Below are 11,687 nucleotides of genomic sequence, written 5' to 3'. Positions count from 1 at the left end.
GACACGGGAATTTTATATATTAGAAGATAGTTTAAAAAAATGTAAATATCAGTTTAGTTTAATTTATTGTAAAAATAGTTTAAATCAAATTAAGTAATCATGAAATAATACGGAATAAATACTGTATTCCTTTTATTTTAAACAATAATTCATTTTAACTGAGTAAGAGTAAAATTTAAATATTTGGGCCTGGTAATACACTATTGTCACTTCGAAATTGAAAGTAGCTACTTTTTCCAATTTTTTGGTACAAAAGTCATATTAACAAAAGAAAAGTTATTGTTTTATTTACATAACACATTATTGTACCATAATCAAGTAAAAAAACAGTCAATTCTAAACATATTTTGCATCTATAGGGTGAACCCAGAATATCCTTTGCTTTCTTTTTCGTCTTCTAGCAACACAAATCGCTATTGATTCCAATAAATATACACACTATCTATAGGTTTATTTTTTACTTTCATTAAATTAGGTAGCATCAACATAAGATACACCATCGTTTTTACAAGCAATTTGTCCCGGGTTCCTTTTGGTCATGGTCACTCCATTAGCAAGAGACACTACCGTCGGGAGCCCTCTCGCTCGCACAGACTAGCTAGTAGAGTATTTAATGTCTTTGACTAGTACATGCACACATTATTTTTTCACAAATGTTTTTTATCTTAAAACCCCACATTTAAGAGCTCTTTGAGAAAAAATCAAAATATTCATAGTCTGAAGTTTGCGCTATGATAAAATCAAGGATGTATAATACTGGTCTGTGATTGGTACACCAGTATTGTTTTTTTTCTATACAGTCGATCTTTTCGCTGAGTAAGTACAACGGCCCATTAGCTCAGTTGGTTAGAGCGTCGTGCTAATAACGCGAAGGTCGCGGGTTCGATCCCCTCATGGGCCATGCGACTCAGCATCTCCTTTTTGTAAAATTGTGCATTTTTTTGAATTTATACTTTTAAAACATTTGAATTCTTCCTGCGATGCGAGTTGTGCATTTTTTATCAGAATTCTCAATAGAGATCAAAGATCGTTTTAGAACACAACCAATGTAGATTCTTTTTTCATTTTGTCTTTGATTACGTATTACGTAAAAATTCGTATGCTAAAGTGATACGTAATATATCTTCTTCTTCTAATAAACAAAATTCCCGTGTCACGATGTTAGTTACCGTACTCCTCCGAAACGGCTTAACCGATTTTTACCAAATTTTATATGCGTAGTAGGTCTAAGAATCGACTTACATCTATTTTTCATACCCCTAAGTGTTAAGGGTTGCTCACACTAAAAAAAATTATTTTATTTTTTGGACGAAATTTTTTGTTCTTATTTTTTTATAATGTGGCATTAAAAATACATACAACTAGAAATAATTTATTAGGCAAAACAACGTTTGATGGGTCAGCTAGTATACATATGTTTATCAATTATTGAATTGAAACTCAGTTTGAATTGTGTGTGATGTTGTCCGCATTTTATTATTAAAAAATGGGAAAGTAACTCTGTCTGTCTGTTACGCTTTCACGTCTAAACCACTGAACTGATTTTAATGAAATTTGGTACAGAGATAGAGTTGGTCTTGAGAAAGAACATAAGATAGTTTTTATCCCGGACCTTGAAGAGTTCTCTTGGAAACGGGATACCTATAACCGACATCGACGCGGGCTAAGCCGCGGGCAAAAACCTAGTTTTTAAATATTCCTTTAATAGAACTTGTTTTTTTTATGAAACTCGGTTTTGACGTCAATGTCGGGGTAAATTACAGGCAGTCTATCGGAAGGGATATACCGGCGCGCTGGCAGCAGCTCGGTGCTGTCGGAGCTGCTGGCGAGGTTCCGGCGCGACGCCTGGTCTGTCCAGCTCAGCCCCAGCCAGCATACAGAACATGACGTCGCTGGAGTTCTTAAACGGTACTTCATTTAAACTACGTATATTTTTGTGCAGAAAGAAAAACGTAAGTCTCATATTCACTAGAAACTTTTTTCCGACATGTTCGCCGTGTTCCACAACACCACGTGCCTACCACATATCTACCATTGACGCGCAGACATCTTAACAAAAATCGTTGTCGTGTGTCAGTCGTCGTCGCACAAAGGGACTACGAGTATTTCTCCTGGAAAATCCTCCTGTTCTTGAACAAAATTTTCGCTGCATATTAATGGCAGTTAGCAAAACCGATTTGATCATCGTCTTTTCTTTCTGACCACACTTAGAAGTGTTCACACCGTGACAAAAATACTTTAGACTATCAAAATGGGTTTAAAAGGTCTGACAGACCATCGTTTTATGTGATACGTATCGTTTGTTTAAACTATGTTTACAAAACTAAAGCTTGGTAGATGAAAACCATAGATTAGATAGATTTAACTTTGAAGAAATGTTGACTTATTTACTTAATTGCGGCATCAGATTTTGATCTTAAAACTATAAGAAGTGTATTCCTTTTTTAAGTACATTGTGTCACGTGCTTCAGGTTCTTCCGAGACCTTCCCGAGGCGCTGGTACCGCAGGACAAACACCAAGATCTAGTCAAAGCATCAGGTGAGTCGGTAACCTCCTAATAAGGATTTTATGTCGAAGTAAAATAATTTGAAAACTATTAATGTTTACTTCAACTTCTTATTTCATCGCTTCGATCCCTGGATTATCTAAAAGTAAGTCTTGATTCATTCAGCTTCATCGTACATAGCAAAAAAATTGCCGATCCGTCAGAGACCTATACGACGAGGACAGGCTCGTCAAACTTACGAGTTTTTGTGTCGGGAGGATAAACTTGATTTATATTATTTCTATATGAAAGTCTTTATGTTGCAGAGATACCGGAGGGTCCAGCCCGTTACGCGGAATACAGACGAGTGATGTCTTCACTGCCTCTAGTAGCGAGAAACACGGCTCGCAAACTGTTCGCGCATCTGTACTTTTTGCACACAATGTCGCATGCCAACAAGATGGGCGCTGAGAACCTCGCATCTGTTTGGGCTCCAACTATTATGCCTGCTGCCATGGTAAGAATCATTTTGTGAGCTTTTAGGTAAGACGAGATTGTGCTGTATTTAAGATTGTTATCGAACTTATGACATTGATTTTTTCTGGATTGTCAAATGTGTGCTAACAGCACAGTGAGTGTACACATGACGACGATGATCGGAGAGCATTTTCTCTGGCATAGCATTAGCCAAGATACTGTAACACTAAAACTAAAGTCCAAGAGTCCCAAGTCAGCAGAACACCTCTTAGAGCTCGTAAAGAAGTGGCGGCTGACTTATAATCTTAAATGTCTACTAAACTAAACTCTATTATTACCTTCATAGCAGACAGTTTATTCATTTTTTGCGAAAAGCAATCATGCTCGGCCTGATGACAAAATTTTGGATTGCAGCCTCGAATGGCAAAACTGGATAACAGCTTCATGGGTTGGTCATCGGGCGAGGTGTATGTGGTGGGCGACTTGATAGCGAACTTCGAGGCGGTGTGGGAGCCGACGGAGAGCGAGCGGCGGCGCGAGGCGGCGGTGCGGCGCGTGATCATGCGCGTGCTGTCGCGCGCCGCGCCGCACGCCCCGCGCGCAGCCGGGGACCTGCGGACCTGGGTCTACGTGGCCGACAACACCACCTGCTATCAGATCTCTGTAAGCATTACAATACAAGTATTATTATTTACTTTACTTGCTATTTATATATATTAAATAGTACAGGTAAAACAGTAAATAGTATAGTTCTTGATTTATACTAGCTGTCCCTGCGAACTACGTACCGCCAAACAGTCGATGATATAAAGCAGACTAAAATATTTTTTTTAGCAACTTTTCCATATTTTGTCACCGCTGTCTCAAGTCCAGAGAAGCTTTAAGCTTCTCTGGACTTTCATGAATATTTCAAGACTAAAATAAGCTGATTAAGCTCAGCCGTTCTCGAGTTTTAGCGAGACTAACGAACAGCAATTCATTTTAAATATAAGATAAACATCTTCCCAGCCCCATAAGACCGATAAGATAGTCATTACACCAAACTCATTTTCGACCAAGCACAATGTTGAAGGACACTCAGAATAGAGAGAAATAGCTGATGGTATGATCACAGATTATTGAGAGGTCTGACACATTCCTCGCGCGACACTTGAAATAACCGCGTTGCCCTTTAATACGTTAGTAGTTGTTAGGTGACTATGTTGCATGCAAAGCTTCAAATAAACAGTACTTTATTGATCAAAGTGAAAGAGGACGTAATGTAGAAAATCAGTGGCATAGGATCATTTGATGTTAAAAGGGCAGCTGTAGGCTGAACGTAATATCTAACTCGTGTACGTTTATATACTTTAATACAAAATTAACATATTAACAGCTAACACCAAACAAAACGAGCTCCGATGTCTGCATAGAATTGTGCGAGAAAGCGAAATCGGAATCACATCTATTGATGTTAGAAGAGGTGATTTGCAACGAGTCGATGCGACGCGTAGTACACATTGACGAGGTTGTGTTAGACGTTGTACTGCGGTGGAGCTACTGGGATGAGGACGACAGGAAGAACAACTATCTCCTGGTGAAACGGAACAAGATCTTACACGATATGGAAGCAATGAGGCAGACCACCTCAGTGTGCGGGGAACTCAGATTCGCTTCGGAGTCTATGAAGTCCTTCAAAATGCACATGTTTGAGGTCCAGAATAAAAGGTTGTGTTACTTTAAGGATAAACAGGTGAGTTTAGTTAAGCTAAATCTTATTTACAATTTTTTTAATAGCGCCCCGTACACTAGATCGCGCATGCTCCAAATAGATTGGGTATCGCTAATTTCCATTGCAATCATTGATTTTAAAAGCAATTAAAAGTAAAAAAAAATGCTTTTTCAGTTAAAATAGCAAAGAAGTTTTACTCCAATCGCCTGTGACGGTCACACGCACTCCTTTTTCGACTTACACACTATTATAGTTAGGAGGATCAATTTTTTTATAATTAACTAGCTGTCCCGGCGAACTACGTACCGCCTAACAGTCGATGATCACAGTGAAGACAAAATATTAAGAATGGACAACCCTTATCATCACTTAAGGTTATGAAAAATAGATAGTAGCCGATTCTCAAAATCGGTAAAGCCGTTTCGGAGGAGTACGGTACCTAACATCGTGACACGGGAATTTTATATATTAGATAACTATCCTGCCACATTCCCAAATTGTATGAGTTTATAGAAATCCTAAATTCAGCTTAGCTTTCATATTTTTTTCCATTTGACGACCCATGCGTCGCTTTTCCTCATACCATAATGTACGCTGATCAATGAACGCATAATTATCTTATCGTCCTCACTACTTATATACCGTTTTAGTATCATTATTGTAACGATAAATGATTGTGTAACTTGCAGGGTTCGCATAAGATTGAAGAGTGGAAAGTGAAGGACGTGTTGTGGTACGTGGGTCACGAGCCAAAGCGGAACCCGCAGTCGCGCTGGGCGATCACCTTCATTCCGAGAAACAAACAGAAACGGTAACCAACCGTGTACTGTCAGCAAGTCGGTGAACACTGACAGAATGATAAAACAACTTCAGAATTATTTTCTATTGTGATATTAAAGGAAAACGCACTAAATACTGATTTATTCATCGACTTTTTGCTGACTTTACTTACAGCATAGGTTTTTCTTCATTTATTGGTACAAACGACAAGGTCTATATCATAATGTGATAACTATTGCAGGAGCAAGGACAAGCCTTGGTTCGGGTGCACCATAGCGGGTGCAGTCACAGAAGACCACTTAAAGTGGATGACGGCGCTCATGTTCGCCGAACATGCCAACATCCTTCCCACACCACGACTTGTTATTACATAGCTGCTACAGGTACTAGATGATTGTATTCAATATCTACTAAGGGTTATCGTCTGGGCCAGATAACTGGGTTGAGAAAGTCAGACAGGCAGTCGCGCCTTGTAAAACTGTGGTACTTCGCTGAATCCGGTTGGACTGGAAGCCTAGCCTACCCCGACACGTGGGGAAAGGCTAGACCGATCATGATATACGCTCACTCCTTATCAAGGTTTAGCATCATCTCTAAATTCAAAGCGATTATACTGGAAGAGGGAAATGATTTCAAAATGTCTTCATTATATTTATAAGATGAATCTGGCTATGGTTTGACTTAGTCACATCATAGCCACATTCACGTTGTATGGAATCAAAAGAATTATCTGTCGCTGTTTACGATTCGCGTGATGGGCCGACAGTCATATTATAAGCAATTATCATTAACCACAAGACTAACTCCTGGCATTAAGGAATACACGCCAAACTGACGTTCTCAATGGCCTTTTAGTTCAAACTCATCCCTCGGGGTGGCATAGTTAATTCATATTTTAAGAATTAGTGCTATTATTAGTACTTGACTACAATCATGCGAATTATTTTGTATGTTTATAGTAATTTACAACGTGTGATTAATTTGTACTTGTTTCAGTAAAATCTGTGCTGTGCAGTCTGTGATACTTGGGCAATCAACACTACATTTATAGCAGCTCTACATATAAAGTGCAACACCGAATTCCAAAAACCAATCAAAAGAATTGAATCCACTGTAGCACTTGTAATATTAAAACTGTTCTAAGTCTATAGTGATATTATTAAAAAACTTTTGGGTTATTGCGACTGTTTTTGAGAATGTTGGTTTAATGATTTTTATACATTAATACTTTAATTATACCGTACTAGGTTAGTGCCCCGACTTTGCATGACAAGAAGAGGCTGAAAAATCTAACCAACTAAACAGTAAAGGTATCACATTATTACATAAAAAACGATAGCAATGCTTTTGGTCCCAGTTCTTCTGTGTCAAGATAGTGCTATTAATTTAAATAGTACAAAAGTATGAAATTTTATTTTGAATAAAGTTTACCTGCAACAATTAAATGCAATAAATTGATGTTCCTTGATAATTCAATGTATATTATTGCACTATCAGTTAGATAATTATGGTACTAATATTATACTGTGTTATTAGACTTAATGAATGTTTTATGATTTTAACACAAACATGTAATAATCATTACATAATATATATATTATATTCACTATTTTATCAAAGTATGAGAACTTGAAAGTATTTTGTTTCAATTAACATTCCGTTTGTGTCTCTGGTAGGTAAGAATGTTACCAATTCAGTTGAAATCATGACTGACCAAAATATTAAAAAGTTGAATTCCGACTCGTATTATGCCTATATACGAATCAAAAAGAGTAAGTAATTAAAGTAAAAGTGATTTTTATTTTATGCGTCACCCGTTATGATGTTGTAGAATATATTGTGAGTAGGTAGTAGATATTATTTAAATACATGTGCAATTTTTAATATTGTTATAAATCTTCAATGATTATGATTGTTGTTGCTTGCTTTCAAGTCATGATTGCCTTAACTAACACAAATTATGATACATAGTATAATAAACTTAATAAAGACATAGATTTTAAGTGTTTGTCAAAGAAGTTTGTTGCTACAAAATAGTACAATATATTAATAATATCAATGCCTTTTGCATTGAATCTCTTTACTGTTGGAATATAACCTGGACTTCTAGAAACTCAATGTAATAATCCTTTTCCTATCACTTAATAGATAACCAGCTACTTTTAATCGTTAAATTGTTTGGCACTGGTACCACAAGAGGTAATAACAAAAAAAAAAACAAGTACTTGTGCTTATAATAATAATATATAATTGTAATGTTGCCCTTTTAATTCAGTGCGGAATGCACCGCTATGATAAAATCATCTCAGACTTGATATAATTATTAAGATAATGTGAAGTTAAATATTTAGCTAATATAATAAACAGGCAAAGGATTATATGTTTAGATTTGTGACTAAAATTGATACTAAAGAGTGTTTATAAAATGTTTATATGAAATGTATTTTGTACTGTTTCTTTTTTTTATAGTGAAGTTTAGATAAATAGTCGACAAGACATTGAATACTGGAATTAAATAGGCATGTATCACGGTAATGTAGTATTGGAGTTTTCAAGTGGATTTTGCCTCGAGTTTCTCTCAGTTCGAAGCCTCGAAGCCTTTATTTGAAATATTAATAATATAATAGGTAAATCACGTTTCAACTGTATGATTGAGAATGTATAAATAAGAAGGTCATATAGACTTTTGGTGTATTAGTGCTTATAACGTATATCTTTCAGGTATATATGTAAGTTGCGTGCCTTCGTCTTATGAAAGACAATTTGACAATCCGTTTGACAAGTGACGTAGCACTGACTTCACAGGGCAATACGTCAGCCTCGGAAAAAATATTTGTCTACTGGCTTTGGTAACAGTAACTTCTAACAATCATTTGGTAAGAACTTATTAAGCCTCAAAATACTAAATTTCATTTTGTATACTAAAGCCGCAATGTTCTAGATTTCTAAGCACTGTCGTAATAAGAACAATGTCCCGAATAGAATTATTCTTGGTTAATTACAAATTGTTTTCACAAAACTCGTATTAAAATGGTTTACTATAACTGCAAAGAAATAGTAAAAAAAGTCTACCAAATTTTATTGAATAAGTATTATGCTCTGAAGCTACACAACCAACCAAACCGGGAAGTGTAATCCCTTGTGAGCAACTGAGTTCTTGGAAAGAAGAACATTTTGTTTACAATAATATTATAAAATAATAATATATTATTAATAAGTAATGTTTGTCTCAGAGATTTTATAATTTTTAATCATGACGTTTTGTATTTTTAACGAATAAATGAATTATCAGATAAGAATAATATCATGAATGTACGTGTAATTATAATGTGCTCAAATAAATGCTATTTGAAAGGTGAGAAGTTTTTTTTTTAAGAATTCTATAATTTTTTTTCGGTCGCACTGACCGTGTCTGTTAGCGCTGCGATGATGAAACACGTCACGTATTTTGTTGTTTAGCTACAGTTTTTGGAAAACCGTGGCCTAGTTAAAACCGTGTGGCCTATGGGTAAAGGCATCCCACATCATAGTTACATCGAAATTCCGTTTAAAGCTTTTGTCTATTTGGGTTTCTTTGATTGATGACTAATGTTTATTATATTGACATAGCTGTCCCAGCGAACGTTGTTCTGTCATGCAAATGTTTTAGTTTTAGGGGGAATAAAAATAGATTAAAAAGTTGAAACACCCACGTTTCTAAATGGCACTACATACCAAAATTAGCCCAGACGTTCTTATAGTTGTAAATTGCATTGTCATCGGGTTTGAAGCTACCCTGAAAAAAAAAAACAAATTTCAAACTGCTAGCTTATTGGGAAATACCTCAAAATTGAATCACAGAACCAACCGGAATGACAAACAAACACGCAACAAGAAAGTTAGTCCATAAAAAAGTGAGAAAAATGGGGGCTTGAAAGAAGATTTTGTCCGATTACCCATCAATGCAATATGCACACCAATTTCATCAGAAGCGGTCGAGCCGTTTTAGAGATGTTCAATTATATATACCATGACACGAATATTTCATAGATCAAATTGTAAAAATGTGCGCGTCGTAACAGCTACTCGAGGGAACAACGAATTTAAGCAAATAATTATCTTATTATGTAAAAGTTCTAACTATAAGCTCAACATTATTTAGCTTTGTCGCTACATATCACGTGACCTGATTTATCACTGGAAACGAGCGGCTGCATGAGGTCGCTCCTTAACAGGCGTGCGATGGTACTGTATCCGTTATAGTTGATAACATAGAACAAGGCGAAAATATGTTTAATTGAGATGAAATGACGATTATTGATTATTATTTTAAAATTAATAGCTTAAAAACAACCTTTCCGATACTGCTATCAAGCGAAACCGTTAATCCAAAGGTGACATAACATCAATGTCATCTAGACATCTGACAGTTAATATGGAATGGAAATTCAAAAAACAGTTTTTAACAAAGTAGGTTCTATTACATACCTTTTTACAATCACTACACGACACTGGCACAAATTTGAAATTGTTGTAAAGAACAGCAAAAAAAATATGAAGTAGGTAATAAAATGAACATGTTAAAAAATAAATGTATGAAGCGTGGAAAGTCGATAAAAAGTTGCCCAAAAATGCAATAGCAGTCAAGAAATCAAAAAAAGAGGTTAAAAACAGCAAGAAAAAGAGCTGGTGTCAAAAGAAACATCAAATTATAAAAAATAAGTGACGACGCTAAAACTTTCTTTGGGATTATGTTGATGGATGGCGGGTTCGGAAGTTGATGGCGCCGCGCCGCAAGGGAAGTCGAGTCTGCCGGTTGAACACTCATCGTCGTTCGACGGAAATATTTCAAGTTGTATAATGAGCTTGTGGATCCATTCTAAATTTGCGACGAGTCGTAATACCATAAAACCTTTGAGGCATTCCAAACAAGATGGCGATATTCGGTGATGAAAAATCTCAAAAGTATTGGTCTGGAACTATGCTTGCATGTGCTTAACTGGTGTATGTATTTTATGCAAAACTTTTTCGCATTACTTGGTGGTTGAATAAAATTTGTGCAACAAAATCAAGAACTTTTATCTTGTGCGTTCGAAACAGCATGGGTTAAGAGCACCTTTTACCAAATGCTTGTTCTATGCCAGCCAAAGCCTGATGGCGGTTACTCAATTTGAAATTTTAGCTTTCACAGTGCTTGCGGTTGTGAAGTCTTTAATATCCTGCGTTGCTTATTGAGACTGATGGGATGGAAGTGGTTGCAGATATTAGGTTTTCCTTTATACAGCCATCTTGGGTACTTGCAACATATTACTTCGCCCCTAAGATGACCCACTGACCCATATTCTTGCTTAAAAATTTGTTTGTGAGTCTGGTGGTCTGTGAGACAAAGGGAGGTCAAAACAGTAGAATAATAAAATTAACAAAGATCATTAACTGGGAGTTGAAAAATATTACATAATTATTTGTTTCAATAAGCCTCATCCCAAAACAATCCTCATTTTATCATGAACTTCCTTATGAAATTGTTTGCCCCGTTCTTCACTTCAATCTCTTAATCCTCTTAAGTGATTGTGAAGATAGTTTTATTTAGTGCTTGTGTTACACTCAAGCCTTTGAATTTTGTGATTAATCCTTTAGTGTGTTGAGAGTAGTAAAATTTTTAGTTTCATTTGTTACTGATTTTATTAACAACTCTTATCAACTACTGAAGTAGTATTTGAGAGTCCCAGGTATCTTATCAGGTTTTTTGATGGCTTGAGTTAAATTATTACATTATTTGCAGGCCATATTTCAAATCATTCAATACTGTCTGTTCACCTCACTGCTAAATTCCAATGCTTTTCTATTTAAACAAAAACTAGTAGCTGTTGTGTGAGTATAGTTGTTGTTGGTTGGTGACTTTTTCAAATAGCATGGTTTTGTTGTTTCTAAATCTGTTTCTTTTGTTATTTGTGAATAAAAATAGGACCTCAATGCTTGTTAAAAATATTTTTTTCTCCATTTTTTTATACACTCGCTTTTCTTATTTGTTTGTAGTTCTGGTTGGATATTTGCAACTCAATTTGAGGTGCTGCAAGTAGCTTGAAACCGCATGACAATCCAATTTACATCTATAAATACAGCTGGACCTCTGATAAAATTTGAATCAAGTGTCAGTTAAATCTATAAATTTTTTCGAGTCCTGCTGCTGCTATGTTCGAGCTGTGCTCAAAGGTATTTTTGTAAGGTTCTTTTGCAGACATTATAACATTTGA

General features: G+C 35.8%; 1 protein-coding gene, 1 long non-coding RNA gene and 1 other non-coding gene across 4 annotated transcripts in view; 2 read left to right on the top strand and 1 right to left on the bottom strand.

Moving 5' to 3' along the window:
- Positions 1-8,813, top strand: part of LOC113508587 (arf-GAP with Rho-GAP domain, ANK repeat and PH domain-containing protein 2) — a gene marked incomplete in the record, with an annotated part of 57,463 nt that extends 48,650 nt beyond the window's left edge. Inside the window, 8 exon segments of the mRNA XM_026891714.1 lie at positions 1,764-1,908; positions 2,472-2,539; positions 2,813-3,003; positions 3,378-3,626; positions 4,339-4,695; positions 5,364-5,485; positions 5,696-5,837; positions 6,451-8,813. Coding sequence (XP_026747515.1) covers positions 1,764-1,908; positions 2,472-2,539; positions 2,813-3,003; positions 3,378-3,626; positions 4,339-4,695; positions 5,364-5,485; positions 5,696-5,828 — 1,265 coding nt within the window.
- Positions 828-901, top strand: Trnai-aau. The gene has a single exon. It is a non-coding gene; the product is annotated as a tRNA-Ile (tRNA).
- Positions 3,558-11,412, bottom strand: LOC113508597. Of its 2 annotated transcripts, XR_003402040.1 has the most exons (4): positions 9,788-11,411; positions 9,620-9,681; positions 9,169-9,229; positions 3,558-3,624 (listed from the first exon to the last, which is right to left on the bottom strand). It is a non-coding gene; the product is annotated as an uncharacterized LOC113508597 (long non-coding RNA). The 2 variants fall into 2 exon arrangements; XR_003402036.1 differs by having other exon boundaries at positions 9,620-11,412.
- Between the last annotated feature and the right edge of the window lie 275 nt (positions 11,413-11,687).

Source organism: Trichoplusia ni, chromosome 1 (genome assembly GCF_003590095.1).
Source record: "Trichoplusia ni isolate ovarian cell line Hi5 chromosome 1, tn1, whole genome shotgun sequence".
Classification (NCBI taxonomy): Eukaryota; Metazoa; Arthropoda; class Insecta; order Lepidoptera; family Noctuidae; genus Trichoplusia; species Trichoplusia ni.
The sequence above is the reverse complement of the archived record's forward strand: the minus strand, read 5'-3'. Positions and strand labels throughout refer to the sequence as shown.